The following is a 21,640-nucleotide window of genomic DNA, read 5'->3' on the forward strand; positions in this document are numbered from 1 at the left end:
GACAATAAAGCTAGAGCATGTCTGGGTACAGCGCTCTTTGTTTGCCCGTCTGTGTGAGTCAGAATTGCACCATATTTTTCTGTTTGTATCATATACTTGTGTACCACAACATTGTCTATTTGTGCGTGTGGTTTGTATGAGTCACAAAGTGAGTCAAGTCTTTCATACTTGAATATTCGGAGAGTTGACAAATGTGACATTAACTCAAAGAAATCATCTCAGGCATGCTATATGCTTACGTTTTGATACACAAGTCATGTCGGTATACTCATCAGTCTGTTATTTGTAGTTGACTTGTATTTTATATGCATTGGCAATCTAACATGGAATAATGATGACATGGTAATTGTGTGCAATTTTTATACCATACACGATAAATGTTTGTGTTTAATACTGTATGATTATACTATGATTTTAGGTGATTGACCAAAACACATATTATATTAGTAACAAGTGCGTGTCTTTAGATGAAGGATGCCAGATGAAAATCCAAAGGAGTAGGTTTTAATGATTACAAGGGTGAAGAACTAACACATACATAACTTAACTTGGGTTTACGCTATGATACTTTAAGGACCGACCAAACAGAACTAAACAGAGAGGGTTTATAAACACAAGAAAAGTAATTAGAAGAACAGAAACAGGTGGGGAGTAATCAATCCAAAAACCAGAAAAGGAAAAGTACCAAATATGGAAAACTCAAAAGGAACAGGTGACCGAAAGTCCATGACTGTGACATTACCCCCCCCCCCCCCTCCCCTCCCGGAAGGCTTGTCACGAGCCGTAACACCAGGGAGGGGGGGTATCCGCCCTGGAGGTTAGTGCAGGACAGGGACAGGGTGGAGTTAAGGAGGACCTCCAGGGCGGATCTTGAGACTCGGGAGACCATGGTGGATCTGGAGACTCGGGAGGCCATGGCCCCAACCCCCACCTCGGCCTCTCTGTCTGGATCTCTACTGCCCCCCCCCCCCCCCCCCCCCAAAAAAAAAATACTTGGGAAAACTTACGGGGCTAGACTTGGGGTCTGGAGCTGACACTGGAGTGAGCTCTGGGGCTGGAGCCGACACTGGGAGCCCCTCCTTGGCTTGACTGGGGATCCGGATGCTCAGGAGATGGACGGAGGGATAGACGGAAACAATGGAGACGTAGGAGATTCAAGGGTGGGCGGATCCAGCGGAGACACAGGAGATTCAATGGCGGGTGGAACCAGCGGAGCTGTGGAAGACTTAGGAGGTGAAGGAGATTTAGGGCAGTGCTCTAGAGGGAAGTCTGGGGAGAGGATGGGTGCAGAGAAATCTGGAGGTAAAACTATATCCACTAATACTAAAGCTGGGGGATGGTGATGGAGGGTGATCTGGAGGAGAGGGCAGTTTAATATATATATGGCTTGCCATATGACTTGCCACCGTCTGCCGCATTGGCGGGCTGAGGGAGATAGCGGAGTTCGGGAGGCTACTGGGGTGGTTGGGTTTGGGCAGGCAGGAGGATCTGTATGCAGAGGTTCCTGGCTCAGGGTGAGCAGGCGCAACTTGGCTCGTTCCTGAGGGGACTGGACGAGGAAATTTTGGACGATCCTGAACTTCTTCCACTTCGAAGTCCGAATTGTTCAACTAGAGGACCAGATTAGTAAACTCGATAAAGGGAAAATCACCTCCAGGAAGAGTGCAATGATGAGAGAGCAATGGATTGTTTCCTCGTCCAGCCCCAGCAAAAAACTAGTGCCCAGGAGCGAGTCGTGATAATTCACGCACCTCAAGCACCTCAGCTCCTCCTCAGCCTTCATCTTTCGGTTTAGGTCTGTCCTTCTGTAACAAGTGCGTGTCTTTAGATGAAGGATGCCAGATGAAAATCCAAAGGAGTAGGTTTTAATGATCACAAGGGTGAAGAACTAACACATACATAACTTTACTTGGAATTACGCTATGATACTTTAAGGACAGACTTAACAGAGAGGGTTTATAAACACAAGGAAAGTAATTAGAAGAACAGAAACAGGTGGGGAGTAATCAATTAACTAAACAAGAAAAGGAAAATGACCAAATAAGGAAAACTCAAAAAGAAACAGGAGAACGGAAGTCCTCAGTATGACTCGCAGTACCCGCTTGAGCGCTCCCTTATCAGTTGTATCAGTTGTGATTGTATCATTGACACTAGATGGTGCGATTAAAGAATCAGAGTTGTATTGCAGGGAGCCATGTAGAAATATAAATGAACGATGCAAGGTTCTGCCAAAGTCACTAGAAGGCAAAGATGCAACTTAATTGTACATTATTGTAGGTCCTCTATGCCCCGCCTCTCTCAAACGTCTTTTTCTACAAAGTCTCTCCTTCCGACAGTGCAGTACACAAGCCACGGACGGTTAAGACAGCTGACTCCACTGTGTGACTCAGTGTCTCTCTCTCTCTCTCTCTCTCTCTCACACACACACACACACACACATGCCCGTGTGCACACACACACAGAAAACAAGGGCATCTATTGGATGGCAATTAATAGCATATTTTCATTTTGGGGTGAACTGTTATTTTAATGAAATTTACTTAAAATGGGAACACTTTAAAGTCACCTGAGCATAGAAAGAGCATCATCAGAACGATGAAAGGTTGGTTAGGTGTGTATGTGAGTGTTTGTGTGTGTGTGCACTGATGGCTTGACGAGAGCAGCAGTGAGTTGTGACCGCATAACACTGCACTCACTGGCCACTAATTGGTGCCTCACCACTGATCTGTTATGGGAGAAAATCAATACTGACAAAGATTTGATGGGCTTGTGTGGGCGGACGTGAATTAGAGGAGCTTCTTTCTCACCCAGAATGGCTTGTTGATGTCTGTGTCTCCGTGATGAATGTTGGAGATCCTGTTTGGATGTTGCCTTTGATGGAAAGGAACATTTCACCCAAAACTGAAAACCATCATCATTTGCTCATGTCATCCAAAACCCAATATGAAACATCTTGTGTGCTTAATTCCATGTCTTCCAAAGCCATACAGTAGATTTGTGTGAGGATAGGCTTTTTTTTTTGTGAAATTATTCCTTTAATGCTTGTCTTGAAATAATGGCCTTTTTAATGACAAAGGGCCAGTGCAGTCATGTAGACAAAATATTTAATAATTATTGTAAACATGGTTTAAACAAAACCCACTTAAAAGTCGTATTTGTAAATATTGTATATGATATTACTCCTCATATAAATAACCACATTAGGCAAGTATCTAAAACATTTTGCTCACAGAGGATGTTTTAAGTTCAAGTCCTAATGTGCAGCAAAAAAAATAAAAAATAAATAAAAAATTCGCAAGCACAACAAAATATCCTTGTTCAACTCCCCCTAGTGGACAGATGTTTGGTTCTAATAATTTAAATATTTGTACAAAAAAAAATAAAATAATAATAATTTTATTATATATATATATATATATATATATATGTATACAATAAAATTATTATTTTTATTTTTATTTTTTTTGTAAAAATATTTTAATTATTAGAACCAAACATCTGTCCAAACATCTATACATACATATATATATACATATACGTATATATATATATACATATATACATATACGTATATATATACATATATACATATACGTTGTTCTGACCGGGACACTCTTCACAGTATTGTAAAGAGCGTAACATTCCCGTCACACGCTTGAGGTATTCGGCCAATCACAACGCACTGGATAGCTGGCCAATCAGAGAACACCTCGCTCTTCAGACCGATGAGTTTTGTAAAGAAAATATGCATTTCAGAAAGGCGGGGCTTAGAGTAGAAACAATAATGTACAATATGTGGGAAATAAGTTTTTTTATGCTTATACACATATTTCATTACACTGAATACACAAAATAATGTTTTTATTTTTTTTGCAACATCATATGAACCCTTTAAGATATGTTAAGTTAAATTAGGTTATTAATTAATTTATTTTAGTTTTTAAGGTCATTTTTTTAGGTCATTATCAAAAAGGTTAGTATTTGTGAATTTTTAGTTTAATTATTTTATTATTATTATCATTATTATTATTATTATTATTTTCTTTAATTCAAGGTTAATACATTTCTGGCTAACTCGTTGTTGTACTTAGTCCAAGACTATCCGAGTTTAAATACATATAAATACAATAAATATTTACAAATTATTATTTGTAAATAATTTTGTAATTATCATTTGGTAACAACTTTTTTATTTTCAGAACATTTACAGACTTCTTTATTTTTTTTATTTTTTTTTTTCTTTATCCTTCAGCTTCTTCATACTGATCCGTTTTGGTGAACTGAACTCTGTAACACTGACATGTGATCCTACCAGGGGTTGAATCTTTCGCTTTGCCCACAGCTTCACTTATTGCAAATCATGCCTCATATAAATCAGACACTGATGTAACACGGCTTATGAAAGCGCCTGTCCCAGACGTAACCCCAGCCCCTATGAAAGCACCAACATGCACACCATCCGCTGCGCTAAATAGGGGTGAGAGGTACCAGCATTTCATCATCAGACACATGTGAGTTTTCACTAGTCCAAATAAAACCCATGCCACCTTTCTGTTATCCCGTTCTTTTTGCACTTCAGTTAGGATGGCGTAATCGCAGCCAACCGTGTTGATGTTTGCAGAGGTCAAGAAGGAAACTCTTTGCCAAGAGCTACTCCTTTGCAGTCAAACCCTTGTGAGAGAAGCAAACAGAAATGCTGCCAGTGAACAAGTGTTGGTCCAACTCAAACAAACGTAGCAGTCAAGCCATACAAAGCTGCTTCTTTCTTCACACTATAGCTCTGGTTTCAGATCAGACGATTGCAGAAGCACCTTTAGTGACACCTCGTTAATCAGACCGTCGTGAAGCCGACTGATGTTTGCCATAGATAAGCTTGGCTGTGCAAGAATGGGGTGATGAGACATGAAAGTAAAAGTATTTACATGAGAACGATAATTAATTTTAAAGTGTGTGTGTGTGTGTGTGTGTGTGATTATTTATTCATTTAATTTTCAGTGCTTGAATTAGAAAGCATAACATGCTGCAGTCTGTCACCGTCCCACCTGTGGGACGCTTGGCACTCTTTTTTGTTGTTGTCTTTTTCTCTAAAAATCTTTTAGTAATCATCGTAAATCATATATTTTATTTGAAAGCTTAGAAGCTCAAGATTCATCCTGTGAAAACCATTTTGAAATCGGACATTGTTTTACCATGGAAATGGTACTTTAAAATCTAATGGCTGTCACCTCCCCCTTAATGGGCAGGGCCAAGTGTCATAAAACATAACGCATTACGGTCTTCTAGAACCAAAACTTTTTATAATCTTGGCAACAAACATATCATTGGAAAGGTCTGAGTCTCAGGATTTCATATTTCTGAGTTATTTTGAGATAGAAGTAAAATTCACAGAGAAATCTAGAGAAAAAATCATAAAGCAAAATTCAAAATAGTTTTGATGACTCCCAGTGGCTGTGTGTGGTATGACGCCCTAAATAAAATCTCACAGGAACCTCAATTTTGTTCATATCAACTTCAAATTTATAACATAACTTATTTAGACACAAGGCTTTAATTTTATACCAATTTTAGAGTAAAACCTGTTATGTAAAATATTTATAATAAATAAAATTAAATTAATATAGCGCATATTATTTACAGCACATTTAAACTTCTATAACTTTTTGATACTTCAATTTCTTGAAAAAATTCCACTTTTGCCAAAAAAGAGACCAACCTTATGTTTATATTCCAAAGTGTTCATAAATTACAGCAATTTTAGTTTGGATAGTGCACTTTAATGCCTATTTAAAAATGGGGGTGACAGTTAAGGGGTTAAGGCCATTTCAGGATTTCAATCATCATACAGTAACTAACAACAACAACCCCTTCCACTTCTCATCGCATACGTGATGCAGTGCTCTTGCTGTCAGTGCTTGTAATGATTTTTGTGTCTTTCTCGGACAGTTTTAAATGCTTCCACACTGCTGACATGTTTGTTGCATTGCGCCTCTCACTTTATGATGGTTGCTATTTAATCGTGTCACATCATTGTTCGGTACTGTTTATTCTGTTTTTTTGCTTATTTGGCCAAACACCGAAAGAGATTTCTTTTTTGTTTTTTTTGCTATTTTCAGATGAGTATTTTCGGTTACCGAACATTTGGTGCATCCCTATTATGAATTTGAAATTCATCTTTTTTTTTTTTTTTGACTTGTAGTGTTAGCACAATGTTATTTTTGTATTTTTAATTTTATAAAGATGATTGTAAAAACAAAACAATATTATATAATAAAATTAATAATTTATTTATTATTTCACACATTGATACCATTAACTATTTTTAACAATTGCATGTACATAAGCATAGCTAGTTGATATTATAGCGGCGCCCCCCCACCAACACAACTCAAGACCAACACAGAGACCTACTAGTCCTGCGAGCCGTGACGTGCCTCATAGATGAATTAAATAATATGCTGTCATGGCTAAGTAGATTAATTAGCATTATTGAAAATAAGTAATGCTGCAATTATGGGTCGAGGGATGAGAATGGGGTCTGGAAAAGTCTTTTATAGCAGCCAGCCAGATTCATGTGAGAGGGAGGAGCTGCATCAAATAGGATGAAACGCATTCCTGATTGTGCAACGATGGACAAAGATGTCAGGCGAAACAGCTGCAAGAACAATGCATTTCGGATGGGGCAGTATGTCACTATGTCTAATTAAATGTTGTAGAACGTGTACATGTATGTGAATTGGTTGAATGGAGTTATTTAAATTTAGAGTTGTAAAACAAGTAAAAAGAAAAACCACAACAAGGCTTTTTTTGAAGTAAAAGTCAACAAATCAAAATTAAGCGTTTTTACTGTCTTAATGCAGTAAAATTGTAAAATCTGTCCTGCTCTTACTGTGAACAATTTGTTGTGCACATTAAACTATAGAAAAAACAAGATTGTCTTTATAATTACTTATTATATAAGCGAGGTGTTTAACTTTTTTATTTTTAAGGAATAATATCAATAATAATAATAATAATAATAATAAACTTTTCAATAATTTAATTCTAAAATATATTAAAAATATGTAACTTTTTTTTTACTTTGTAACTTAACAACCTTCATAATAATAATAATAATAATAATAATAAATCTTATCTGAACAGTGCTTTTTGTACAGAACATTTAGCTCAAAGTGTTTTGAAATAAAAAAACATGACAATAAACACCAAGTACTTCAACTGAATTTTTAATGTTAAAATACGATTACAAAATATGTAACAAAAATGTAAATTAAAGTCAAAGACAACTTAATACATCTAATTCATGAAAGTGCTTTTATTTATTTATTATTGGTTAAAATAATTAAAAAAATTAAAAAAAATGTTTTTTAGATTTTTTTTAAAAAACATTTAGCTTGCTGGCATCCTTGTCTGTTTTCACTGTCTGATTTTACAGATTCCTCTTATGTAATGCCCATTTTTCATAAATGAATCATAAAAATCAAGTCTCCTGCTATATATTTCACATGTAAATGCATTAGATTACCGAGGTAAATTAAGTTGTATATTTTGCTTTGTTGACTTTAAATGTTGTAAAACAGGTTTCTGAACAAAGACGAAGCAATCTCTTTTGTAGCATTTATTTCATTTGACATTAAACCACAGGCCTGATTTTCAGTAGCCTATTTGAGTGTTCTTTTAAGAGCTCACATGCTGTTTGTAAATACAAATCAAGTTTCCACCTGGTTTTGTGGTATTAACGAAGCGTCTTTATGACCTTTGAGTGTCCTTGTCATAGTAGCAATAACTCTTTTTGGGAGGCCTTACAAACATCACGTCATCTCTCTGTATGAAAGCTCGGAGTTAAGATATTTGTTATTTGCTGTGGTTGTGCCCTTTATCTGATGAACAATGCATTAGGGCAGCTAATGCAGTATTCATGCGCCCGTCTGAGCATTGATGCATCGTTCTTCCACCTGTAAAGATCAGTCCCGTTTGGGACATACACTCTGCATTGGAAGATCAAAAAGCACTCGACAAAATGTATCTCTAGCATTAAGAGGCAGAAATACAAGAACCCAGGCTGTTTTATGATAATTAACAAAAATTGAACAAGCAATGCAGCTATGCAAACTCCATTTCATGCATCATTGTTTTAAAGGAATCGTTTTTCCAAAAATGAAAATTTGCAGAAAATGTACTCACCCTCGGGCCATCCTAGATTTATATGAATTAGTTTCTTCATCAGAACAGATTTGGAGAAATTTAGCATTACATCACTTGCTCACCAATGGATCCTCTGCAGTGAATGGGTTCCGTCAGAATGAGTCTAAACAGCTGATACAAATAATACAATAATAAATAACAAATAATCCACACAACATTATCAGTTGACATCTTGTGAAGTGAAAATCTGCATGTTTGTAAGAAACAAATCTAAAATGTCACTTCTAGCCAAAATACGAGTCCATAATCTATAATAATGTTTTCTCCGGTGAAAAAGTATCCCGTCAAAGTCTCGCTTGGTTCCGCTTTGATACCAAAAACAAAAACAAAAACATAGCGAGAAGTGAGAGGAAAAGCATCCTGAACACTGAACAAACAGACGGTTTAGGTGTCCACCCCACAATTGCCTGCCTACATTGTAAATTTGGGGATTTTAACATGGGGAGTCTATGGGATTGCCTCACTTTTGCACCCAGCCTCTAGCAACCAGTCAGGGAATTACAGTTGAAGTCACTTCCATGTAGGCTTCACGAGAGAGCGCGGGAGATTGCCGCTTGGGTGCGACTTTGAGTGGTGGAGCGGGGGGAGCGGAATTGAGCGGTGTGGTGCGACATTGAGCGCTGGAGGGGAGCGAACACCCAGGTGAGCCGGGAACGGAAATTCTCACCTCTCAGCTCCGCTCACATGTTGTCAGTAATAGTTAGTTAGACTGTTTTGCTTTGGAGGATTCTCTTCAAACTGGTCCATCAATGACTACATTCACAATATAGCATGTCTTCTACCACCATTTTTTAAAATGATTATTTTTATTCAAAATGAATGTTTCCGAGCTCAAAAAACACATTATATCCTCCTACCTCATTTGATAACTGTCAGCTAGGGCAAATAATGCAGATTTAACTTACACACAGTGAGTTTAAATTTGGGGATTTTAACATGGGGAGTCTATGGGATTGCCTCACTTTTGCACCCAGCCTCTAGCAACCAGTCAGGGAATTACAGTTGAAGTCACTTCCATGTAGATTACATACACTTATTATGTATTCCGTCTGTATAGTATGTTCATAGTACACCTATCTGTATATCATGCTGATAGTATTTAAAAATTGGTACATTATGTCCATAGCCTTATCTGTATATTCATTGTGCATTTGTAACATATTGTAGACCTTGTATATCCTGTACTTACTGTTTATTGCACTTCTGGTTAGATGCTAACTGCATTTCATCTATCTATCTATCTATCTATCTATCTATACAAAATAATTATATATAAATAATTTCAATGCCCACTGTCAGCTTTACAACACTAGAACAGATGGTCTTAGAGCTAGAATATATGCAATAATTGTTATAAAACTTTAATTTTTTATTTCATTTGGTTTTTAAATAAACCCCCAGATTTTTATTTAACATTTAAAAGTTGGCAAACTTTAATTTCACAGTTGGCATCATCAGATGCCAGCTCTTAATTTGGCCCTGGATTTATATCGAACCATGCAGAAAGAATAAGAGTGCTGTTTAGTAAATAGTTGTGACATTTTCTATGGCTGCCAGTGGATTGGTAATGAAAAATAGCCCTGTAGTCACACTTGAGATGGATCATGCTGAAACTCAGCTTAGCATAACCATCCTTGAGTCTTTCTCATGGGCTCTTCTTGTCTAGTGTCACGCTATGAAGCACTCATATGGTTCCAATCGGAGGTGACACGAATCTCCTCTCCCTCCTCCCTTTCCTGTTCTCCTCATGCTCTGAATGAAGGAAATGCCATGGTTTTACCCATCATGAATCGCAGGTGTGCTCGCCATGCTCTTTTCGTCTCAGTTCTGGCGAGTTAGCACTTTTGTCACGATTTAGTTTGACCTATCTCGTAACTCTTTGTGGGTTTCCCTGAGGTGTCCCCTCATGGAGACATAAGCAGAAAACGTTGGAGCCATTGGCCATGCTTCAGGGCAGAACATTTCAAGGTCTCTTAGCCTCAGTTATCCTGCTGTCATGATAATAGTTTGCCTCTGGAAAGCAAATGTGTAAGATGAAGTCAAGGGAATGGAGGTGACCGTGATTTCACCAAGTACAACTTATTTCTGGATCGACATTCAAAATATGAACTGGAATTGTAAAAATGTCATTTATATATTTATTTGTTTGTTTATTTATTTACTTACTTGTGGATGAACAAACGTATACAATTAGGGAACCTACATGTGACTGGGAATGTCAGAAATAACCAGAAAAGTCATAAAAATTCATTGACCAGAGAGTGTGGGAAACCATGGCACCTTTAAGGGTGGTCGCTTAAGGTTTCGACTCTGGATTAACCACGAGAGCAATTAATTTCTTGGAAATAGCCACTCAGCGTGTCCTGCAAGTTTGGTTCTCCTTGACCGTGACGTGTACTGAGCCACTAAATGAGACAAATAGCCACGGATAATATAATGGGTTCTACTCTAGTCACCTCGTGTCAGTTAACTCACTAATCTTTTCATTTAGCTCCTGAAGACTTTACACGGACACATGCTCAGAATTCCTTCTTTCTGGGGTCTAGTAAGGAGGATTCATTAACGCTCGGTGGTAAACAATCTTTGGTGACCTCTCTCAAGCAACCAGCCTTTAATCAGCTGTGTCTAATCCCTGTGAACCCTCAGTAGTCGGCCAAGACCAAATGCATCGAATGCGTCTAATCCTCACTGCATGACACCTGCTGATTTATGCTCTTTTTGTCCTGCTACTACAACCACTAGGGAAACAAATTGAGCTTCTTTATTGGCACCAATGGTTCATTGAAGAACCTTTAACATCCATACTCTTAATTTGTGTTCCAAGAGGGGTGTTATGTCATAGTACAGTGGTTCTCAATTCCAGTCCTCCCATACCATCGCTCTGCATATTTTGCTTGTCTCTCTTATTTAACACACCTGATTCAGGTTACCAACTTGTTATAAGAGAGCTCCATGCATAAACTGTTTTTCGATTGACATGGTTCCTACACTGCTCCCTGAGCACAGAAATCCGAAATCCACTTCAGGTAATTTTGAAAGTGAAAACGGTTGGTTAGAGTTTTAAAATTGTAATTTGAATAAATGGTTGTTTGAAGAACTGTTCACTTAAAGGTTCTGTGGCAAACCCAAAAACGGTGGTTCTAAGGTAAGCCTATTGCTATGAAAACCCGCTTTCAGAACCTTTATTTTGAAGAGTAGAAAGGATTCTGTTGACCTGCTCTCATGATGCAGCTAGTAATTCTTTCACCAGTCGAGGGGATTGATTGCCTCTCTAGTGCTGAAGTGTGCTTTGTGGATTGTTGTCAAAGAAGGTAAAATTACATAAAGGTCTCGGTTTGCACTTGATGTTCTCAGGGATGGAAATGATACAGTAAAGTGATTTAAAGAAACAACACCACCACCCTCTTTTACTCTCTCAGATCTCTCTTTCTCTGCTCCTGCACACTCTTTCTTTACATGTCTCGTTCTCATCACACACTTACACCACAACCCATGATAGGCATGTGATGTGCTCGGCTCTCAGACAGACATATTTCTCTGTGCAGCGGTATTAGGGCAACCTCTTACCCTTCTATGTGATTTGACTCCAGTCTCCCTGACCCATTTTACATTGACAGATCTCCATAGCAAATCCAAAGCTGCAGTCAGACATTTATTTACAAAGAATCACACCATGGATAACATGCCAGCAGTGTAATATGTGCAAAGCTTAAATAGGGTCCAACATTCGCTCTTCTCAAGCACTTCTCAATGTATGACAAAGGGGAAACCTTGGGAGAAACTGAGACTCTACAACATTTTATAGTACAGTATATCAACTTAGATAAATGATTCTGGTGTTAACGAGGATAATGAGGTGGTTCTGTGTCACCGGAGGTTCTGTTGTCCTTCAGATAGTTCTCGGGACTCATAAAAAGCACAGTAAGGATTTTGCTAACTCTGCAAATCGTGCTTCATCCATAGACAAAAAAAACCTTCAGCAGGAAATTGGACGTCCTGCCGCGCTGGTCTTGTAACCTGCACCAGGTTATTTCTGCTTATCTGGCCCTGCTCCAGTCTTCCTCTCTGTCTACCTCGTCCTTCATGGCGAAGGCATGTGTTTGTACTCTTTATGTAGAGCTTTCCTCCCAGTGGTCCTCAGATTGTAAAATGTGTTAAATATAATTTATTGGCTGAGATCAAAGCTGAAGGATTTAATCCAAAAATATCATTGGCCTCAAGTATACAAGTCTGAAATGTCTTTTACCAAGATTTATAAACACTACCTTTCAAAGATTTGGGGTCTGTAAGGTTCATGTTTTTGAAAGATGTCTCATCAGCTCATCAAGGCTGCATTTATTTGATCAAAAATACAGTAAAACTATAACTGTTAGCCTGAATGCACTGTAAGTCACTTTGGATAAAAGCGTCTGCTAAATGCATAAATGTATTAAATTTACATTTAATGAAAAAATAAATAAATAAATAAATAAATATATATATATATATATATATTTTTTTTTTTTTTTTCAAAAATTATTACAATTTAAAATAACTTTTCTATTGTAATTTTTTTATACACTTATGCTGAATAAAATTATTAATTAAATTAATTAAAATAGACTTTAAACATTTGAACAGTAGTGTATATTTCTTAAAAATTTGAAAATTGATAAATTTCAAATTGATAAAATATCCTAATTTATTTATTTATTTATTTTATTTTTTAAACAAGAAAGTGCAAACAGAATTAAACGCGAAAAAAGGAAGCCCATTAAAACCACAATAGCTATGAGTCATTTTCAACATAATGCTCTCTGAATTACTGTTGGTAATGAGTGTTTGGAAAATTTGCACAAAGATGATTTTGGGCATCATAAACAGAGATAACCGAGAATAATAAAAAAGACAGATGATATTTCAACGCACTCTTTAAACGCAGAGATATGGAGAATGCTTCAAGGCATCATTGCACCCTTGTATCTTCAAGCTCTCTGTGTCTTATCAACTTTTTTATTCCTCTCTCTCTCTCTCTCTCTCTGGACTTAGGAAGCCCTTTAGATCTTGTTGCACACAGATAAAAAAAAAACATTTTATATTTGGTTTGCCTGCAGGAAGAGTCATTCTCTGTTCTGCTGCTTTCTAAAGGCCTGGACTCTTTGTAGTGGGCTTTTATACACTCAAAACACAGAAAATATTGCAAGAATGCCACTAGTTTTATGCAAATGTCAGAGTTACACTACTTTTAAAAAAGTTTTTTTTAATGTGTAAGTCTCTTCTGCTCACCAAGGCTGAGTTTATTTGATCAAACAGTAATATTGTGAATATTTCTACAATTTAAAATAACCAATAGTGTTGTAAACCAATTTTGATGATTATAACTGACAACTAAGGAAAATCTCAAATTCAGTATCTCAGAAAATTAGAATATTACTTAAGACCAATACAAAGAAAGGATTTTTAGAAATCTTGGCCAACTGAAAAGTATGAACATGAAAAGTATGAGCATGAGATCAGGCGAGTTTTCCGGCCAATTAAGAACAGGGATACCATGGTCCTTAAACCAGGTACTGGTAGCTTTGGCACTGTTGGAAAATGAAATATTTTCATCTCCATAAAGTTGGTCAGCAGCAGGAAGCATGAAGTGCTCTAAAACTTCCTGGTATACGGCTGCGTTGAGCTTGGACCTCAGAAAACACAGTGGACCAACACCAGCAGATGACATGGCACCCCAAACCATCACTGACTGTGGAAGCTTTACACTGGAACTCAAGCAACGTGGATTGTGTGCCTCTCCTCTCTTCCTCCAGACTCTGGGACCCTGATTTCCAAAGGAAATGCAGAATTTACTTTCATCAGAGAACAAAACTTTGGACCACTCAGCAGCAGTCCAGTCCTTTTTGTTTTCTGTCTGTTGTTCAAGAGAGGCTTGACACAAGGAATGCGACAGCTGAAACCCATGTCTTGAATACGTCTGTGTGTAGTGGTTCTTGAAGCACTGACTCCAGCTGCAGTCCACTCTTTGTGAATTTCCCCCACAATTTTAAATGGGTTTTGTTTCTCAATCGTCTCCAGGGTGCGGTTATCCTTATTGCTTGTTCACTTTTTTTCAACCACATATTTTCTTTCCCTTCACCTCCGTATTAATGTGTTTAGACACAGAGCTGTGAACAGCCCTCCTTGTGCAAGGTGTCAATGGTCCTCTTTTGGACAACTGTCAAGTCAGCAGTCTTCCCAATGATTGTGTAGCCTACAGAACTACACTAAGGGTCCATTTAAAGGCCTTTGCAGGTGTTTTGAGTTAATTAGCTGATTAGAGTGTGGCACCAGGTGTCTTCAATATTGAACCCTTTCACAATATTCAAATTTTCTTAGATACTGAATTTGGAATTTTCCTTAGTTGTCAGTTATAATCATCAAAATTAAAATAAATAAACATTTTAAATATATCAGTCTGTGTGTAATGAATGAATATAATATACAAGTTTCACTTTTTGAATGGAATTAGTGAAATAAATCAACTTTTTGATGATATTCTAATTATATGACCAGCACCTATATATATGTAATAATATTTCAGAGGGATTGGACATAGAACTGAAAAGTATTTTTTGTTTGTTTTTTTAAATGGTGCAAACATGCAACATGAGGTAGGCCTGTATGAATTAAATGAAATTAAATATTGTATGTTGAGTTGTAGGGAAAAATATTTTCAAGAACCCCAAGGCTGCTTTGGGGTTCTCACCAAGGCTACATTTATTTATAAAAAAATACAGTAAACACTTTTATATTGTGTATTTTGTCAATTGAAATGTTCTATTTGAATGTTTTAACATATAAGATACTGTGATCTTTCAGCACTGTAAATTTTAAGCATCATTACTCCAAACTTCAGTGTCACATGATACTTCAGAAATCATTCTAATATGCTCCTTTGCTGCTTAAGAAACATTTGTGATTATTATCAGTGTTGGAAACATCATGCTTCATATTTTTGAGCAAACTATTTTTCTCACGATTCTCTTATGAATATTTGAAACTGTATTTTGTCTCAGAGTTATTTAAAGGGGTCATATGATGTGATTTAAATTTGTTCTTTCTCTTTGGAGTGTTACAAGCTCTTGGTGCATGAAGAAGATCTGTAAAGTTGCAAAGACTAAAGTTTCAAATCCATAGATACATTCTTTATAAAAGTTAAGGCTCGTCCACACCCCCCTAAAACGGCTCATTCAAACATGCCCCCACATGTCTACGTCACTATGTGTGAAGATTTGCATAACGCCGCTCAGTTCACACAAAGAAAGAAGTCGTACCTTTTATTCTCGTTGTAGTATTGTTGTTGCCGCCGACACCATGTCGAATAGACGCTGTGTGTTTGGTTAGGAAAGCGAAACTACTTGTTTGGCCTTCCAAAAGAGGACGATGATCCATGCTGGTTGCTGAAGAAATACATCAACTTCACACTGTGGATCACCGGATCGGCTTTCACCGTGGATGAAGCGGCTCTAGGCCTCCAGCCTCCGCTCACTCAAGGCTGCGGTGTGTGACGCTGTTTCGTTGTGAAAGCGAAACTACTTTGTTTGGCCTTCCAAAAGACGACACGACTAGAAATCATGTTTATATCACGTTTATAATGGGTTTTATGTTTGTGTCTCGTAGCTCCAGCCGGACAGAGCATCACAATATGTTAAGGGGCGTAACATTTCCATTACACGCTTGAGGTATTCGGCCAATCACAACACACTGGCTAGCTGGCCAATCAGAGCACACCTTGCTTCAGACCGATGAGCTTTGTAAAAATCGATTCGTTTCAGAAGGCGGGGCATAGAGGAGAAAAAATAATGTACATTGTGGAAATTATTTTATTTTATTTTTTACCTTAACCCACATAAATATTTAATTACACCAAATACACAAAATAATGTTTTGTTTAGCAGCATCATATGACTCTGATTCTTTAATTGTGCCATCTAGTGGTCTGTTATTGATACAACCACAACTGCTGCAACTGATAACGGTGTGATCAAGCGGGTACTGCAAGTCATGTTGAGGTAATTAAAATATGTCAAATTAATATTTTGCGTTAAATTATTGACTTAAACAAGTGGCCACATGATAAGCGGGACATTTATGCAGTGTAGTCTTTATCACTCTGGTTTCTTTTGCAAAATAATCTGCTGACTATACACTATCCCTCAGTTTGGGAACCACTGGAGTATGCGATTTGCGCTCTATTAGTGTGGTCTGTTGTGATGCTCTATGTGTTTGATTACTAATGGCTGTGTAGTAGGTGTTGCACACAGAGGATAAAAATGTTCAGCCTCAACTCTTTATCGTCATTTGTGTTAAAATTTGCAAAGCGTACCAAATTTAACAAAACTATATAAATGCAAAATTTGAATTCATGAATATATAACAGTATCCACGGTACAGCAAAATGCATATCATGGAACAACATAACTTCGGTAGTCACTTTCATACCGGTATAGCGTCCACCCCTACTTCCATTGGTTAAATGAGTCAGGACAAGAGTAAATCAATAATAATATACTGTACATACAATTCAGTGAAAAGATGGCAGATAAAAGCATGATAAAAAGTTTGATGTGTTCTCCAAATAAATAAATAAAACCCCAGAACTGTAGTGTATATTGAACAAACTGAATGGACAATGTGAACAATCCTGCTTTATTCATTTCTAAACATTGCAATCAATGTGAAATAAAAAAAGACTATTTTTAAATGTGCCAGGGCTTATTGCTTATATCTTTTTCCAATCAGAAATCATGTGTTGTATGTTATAACTTTCCTTCTAACTGTATTTGTAATATCCTTTTTTTTTTTGGCAGAAACCGTGGACTCACTGGTCCGTCAGGCGGAGAACCACACTCATGCCGTCCTCTTGCAAACGTACCGTGACCTGGCCAGTCCCGCGGTGGCTCCTATCGGGGAGTTTTTCACAGATGTTGCTCTCTTTGTCTTGGGCTCCGAGCTCAGTCTGGAAGAAGCTTCACATCGCTTTTTCAATGCCCTTTTCCCCCTTGTTTACGAGCGGCTGGTGGAGCCGGGTCTCTCCCGCTTGTCTCCACCGTACGCTGAGTGTGTCCGTGCAGCCTGTCGGGATCTGGCGCCATATGGTGGAGCCCCAAGCCGCCTCGCCTCGCATATCTCCCACGCCTCACTGCCTGGCCGGGTGTTTCTCCAGGCGCTTCACTTGGGTGTCGAGGTCATCAATACGACTGACCACATTCAGCTCAGCCGGGAGTGTAGACGTGGGCTGCTGAGGATGAGCTACTGCCCGCACTGTCAGGGGCTGACCACCAGCAAGCCCTGCATGGGCTACTGCCTCAACGTGGTGCGAGGGTGTCTCGCCAGCCTGGCTGAAGTGGACGCGCATTGGAGGGAGTTTGTGCGATCGTTAGAGATGCTCTCCACCCGCATGCATGGAGCGCAGGACCTGGAGCAAGTGCTTCTGGGAGTTGACGAGCTGGTGAGGGATGCTGTGGCCCACACGCAGAGGAATGCACCGCGACTTTCTGCTCAGGTACGCAGGATATCTGTGAGGTAGCTTGCAGAAAGGGCATGCAATCAAACATTTATTCTAAGTGATCGTGCATATGCCAGCACTTATTAATTACTGGTTTATTGTCTTTCAGATTATATTCTGTGAAGAGCGAATATTTACGCTTACTATTATGCATTTGGAAGATGCTGTTATCTGATGCAGTTTCAAGATAAACACTTTTTCAGTTCATGCATTCCATGGGAATCTAACCTAAGACCTTGGTGTTGCTGGCTTGTACAGTATTTAATACATTTATGTGAATATATTCACTGTAATTGATTTGAATTGAATTGTTTGTAATATGTAGGCAATTTTGCTGTATGAACTTCTAGAAAATAAAATGTGTATAAAATAAAATGCTAAGGTTAATTTAAAAAAGTAAAAAGTATATATATATATATATATATATATATACTGTATATTTATATATATATATATATACATATATATATATATATATATATATATATATATATATATATATATATATATATATATATATATATATATATATATATATAGATACAGGCACACACTTTTTTCCATGTCATATTTCATATTTTATATATATATTAATACTATATATTAAATCCTCCTGAAAAGTCCTACCTCATTTGATTTTGGCTGGAATAATCTGATGCATTGGCTAATTAGTTACATACAAGTTTTTCACAAAAATTTTAACATTCTGACGGGAGCATTTGACTTTGAAATTTTGAATTTGATTCGGCGTATGAAATCCTGAAGGCTCGATGTTTGTTTACTTTTATGGCTGTGGCATGTTGAAAAACCTTACATTTAAAATTAGGTGAACCAGAAACATTTTTTTCCAAACCCAAACATTGGCCTTTGCATTTTTGCAATTTTCATTTCAGAATTTCCCAAGCAGCATTTTAAACCTGTGGTGTAGCAACTCTGTGGACGGCATGGAATGCGGTATAGCCTGAGTATGAGTTGGTCACAGTCACACATGCCATGCTGCAGCCAGAGAGCCCAGAACATTCCCAAAATACTCTCAATGTGGGCAGCTGCAGCGGCACAGCTGGCCACGCTGATGTGTGCTGGACTTGTGCAATCATACTGGGCTTCTGTGGGATTCAGTACGCATGTTTTCAGATAGTTTTGTGGTGTTGTTGAAATGTGAAGGTTTGCAGATGCAGTGTCTTGTGTATGTGTGTGTACAGTGTGGCTTTGTCAGCGATCGAGTGACACTTGATCTGCAAGGGTCATGTGTGTGGATCAGAATCAAGTCTCTAATAAGGTGTTCGAAATCAGTTAAACTTGTTTGGGGGGTCAACAGCTAGTATTAATCCAATTAAAACCTGTTTAATTCCAGACAATCCCGGTTGTTCTGGAGGAATAGATCTTTATAAAACGAAACGAGTGTTTACATTATTATTAGTGTTTGAGTAGTCTCACATTGTGCATATCATGACGTAAATGGTAATGGTAAATGGACTGCATTTATATAGCGCTTTCAACAGACCCCATGACCATCCAAAGCGCTTTACAAGTTGCCTCACATTCACTCACTCATTCATACACCGACGGCGGTGGTGTCAGCCATTCAAGGCGCCATCCAGCTCGTCGGGAGCAGCTGGGGTTCAGTGTCTTGCTCAAGGACACCTCGACACTTGGTCAGGTGGAGCCGGGGATTGAACCATCAACCTTCCGGTTTGTAGACAACCTACATGAACCATTCTAACCACTTGTATAATTAAAAAAAAAAAAAACTTAATATTAATTACATATTAATTTTAATTAATTATAAAATAAAACTTGAGCCAAAAAATACATTAATAATGCCATAAATAGATTTTATTAATTAACTTTATATATTTTATATATGTATATTAACATAACTAAATTAAATCAAAATTTGGTGTGACCACACTGCGTAAAAAAAATATTTTGTCCTAGGTTTACTTGCGTATTGTTTTCTTGCAAAGTGTTTTGGAGACATTGCCATTCTTCTGGATTTAGTCTGTCTCAGTTTGTTCTGTTTCTTCATGTTCTTCCAGACAGACTGATGATGATGATGAGATCAGATCACTGTGTGGACTGAGCACTGGCTGCTGTCAGAGATCTTGTGCAAACAAAAATCTCACTGAATTATTACATTTCATGGCAAAAATAATGTATGGAAATGTAAACTGATATTAAGTACTGACACGCTACAGCAAAATATAGAAATAACTGACTAAAAATCATTTTTTGTTGGTGAAAACACTAGTGGCCTAAGACTTTTGCACAGTATTGTATATGACTGAAAAAAAAACAGCATCATCTAGTGGCTGATCATGCTACTACAGGCACATCAACCCCTTTTGACCTGCAAAAAGTGCAAGTTTCAACAGCCCTAAACTGTATCATTGTAATAATGGTTATGCATGTGGATATGTTGGTAATGGTGCTGGTGCATGTGTAATTTGTGCAGGTGCAGAAGGTGTGCGGTCACCCCAGCAGACAGCCGGAGCAGGTGAGCAGCGTTCAGCACGGCAGCACCGGCCAAGACTCTATTCCTTTGAAAGGAGTGGTCAGAAACGCTGAGGACATGCTCAGCAACAGGAGGAAGTAAGTCACATCTGCAAAACATCTGCAATCATCAACACACTGTATACTGCGGTGAAAGCTCTGGACACATCTACTGTTTTATGATGACTATCTTCACAGTTTAGAACAATGTTTACAACATTTGATTTTTCTCTCTTCCATAGAAATAACTATATAGACTTGAATTTGTACATACTGTATATAGTGGTTAAGAATATTTTACGTGCTAATATATTTAATCAAACAATATTTTGTGGAATAGTTTTTAGAAAATATGTCTGATAAACTTAATAGTAACTTCGAATGAATCGGTCTTACATAACTACATAATCATACATAACTAATTCATAATATGCTATAAATTGATGTAGTATTTTAAATCAATTAAAAAAGTATAATAGTATGTTGAAAACATGTCTTAATAACATTATGTAACATCGTCTTATGTAACATTTGTTTTTGTTTCACATACAGATAAAAAAAAACACATACACTACTACATTAACAAAATAAAATGTAGTATGGTTTATATATTAATATAATATGTTATACAACAAGGGGATACAAGATATGGAAAATAATATACTTACATTACATTAATTTGGTAACTGAAAGAATTTCTTCCTATAAAATTTCTTGAAGCTGCATGTTGTTTCCAGAGCTCAGTTGCAGCTGTAGACACGAGTGTTGAACAGCTGTGTTAGAGCATCATCTCCTGGACAGACAGTGAAACACTCTTCTGTGTCTCTGCAGAGAGTTCATCAGCAGTCTGCGTTTACACCGCGCCTTCTACGGTGGCCTGGCCGACCAGCTGTGTGTGAGCGAGTTAGCTTCTGGAGACGGACTGGCCTGCTGGAATGGGGCTGATGTGGTCAAAAGGTAGACGTCTAAAATCTCCTGCAGATCTTCTGCCGCTTGTTTCTTCTGCCTGTAGCTGCAACTATTCATCAGTTTCTAAAAGCATTGCATAAATCATAAAGCTTTAGTTTTTTCAGCTTTCTTTAGGTGTGAATAATGACCAAGATCCAGAAGGACTTGCTTATACTCATGTCCGTACTTGAAGCATCCCATGTATTAATGCAGATGTGCTATCATCTATCTATATTTTTGATGAGGGTGGTCTGTTGGGAAGTGATATTTTATTTGTGATTTCTGCACTTTAGTTGATTTTATGAGAAAATGTTCCTTGTTAAATCTCTGAAGATTTGAGTCATGAACCATCAATCATCTTTGATTAAGACACTTAACCTCATGTTATGTTTGCCTATAATTAGTGTAATATAAGTTGTGGCGTATAATTGTGTCTGCTGAATGATTACTATCTAATTTTAATCAAATAAT

General features: G+C 37.5%; 1 protein-coding gene across 1 annotated transcript in view; it reads left to right on the forward strand.

Annotated features, from left to right (window-relative positions):
• The window catches only part of LOC132142393 (glypican-5-like), a 278,158-nt gene that overhangs the window by 42,514 nt on the left and 214,004 nt on the right, over positions 1 to 21,640 (forward strand). Inside the window, exons 3-5 of the mRNA XM_059552208.1 lie at positions 17,031 to 17,725; positions 20,184 to 20,320; positions 21,053 to 21,178. Coding sequence (XP_059408191.1) covers positions 17,031 to 17,725; positions 20,184 to 20,320; positions 21,053 to 21,178 — 958 coding nt within the window. The remainder of the gene's footprint in view (positions 1 to 17,030; positions 17,726 to 20,183; positions 20,321 to 21,052; positions 21,179 to 21,640) is intronic.

The sequence above is a fragment of the Carassius carassius genome, chromosome 6 (assembly GCF_963082965.1).
Source record: "Carassius carassius chromosome 6, fCarCar2.1, whole genome shotgun sequence".
Taxonomy (NCBI): domain Eukaryota; kingdom Metazoa; phylum Chordata; class Actinopteri; order Cypriniformes; family Cyprinidae; genus Carassius; species Carassius carassius.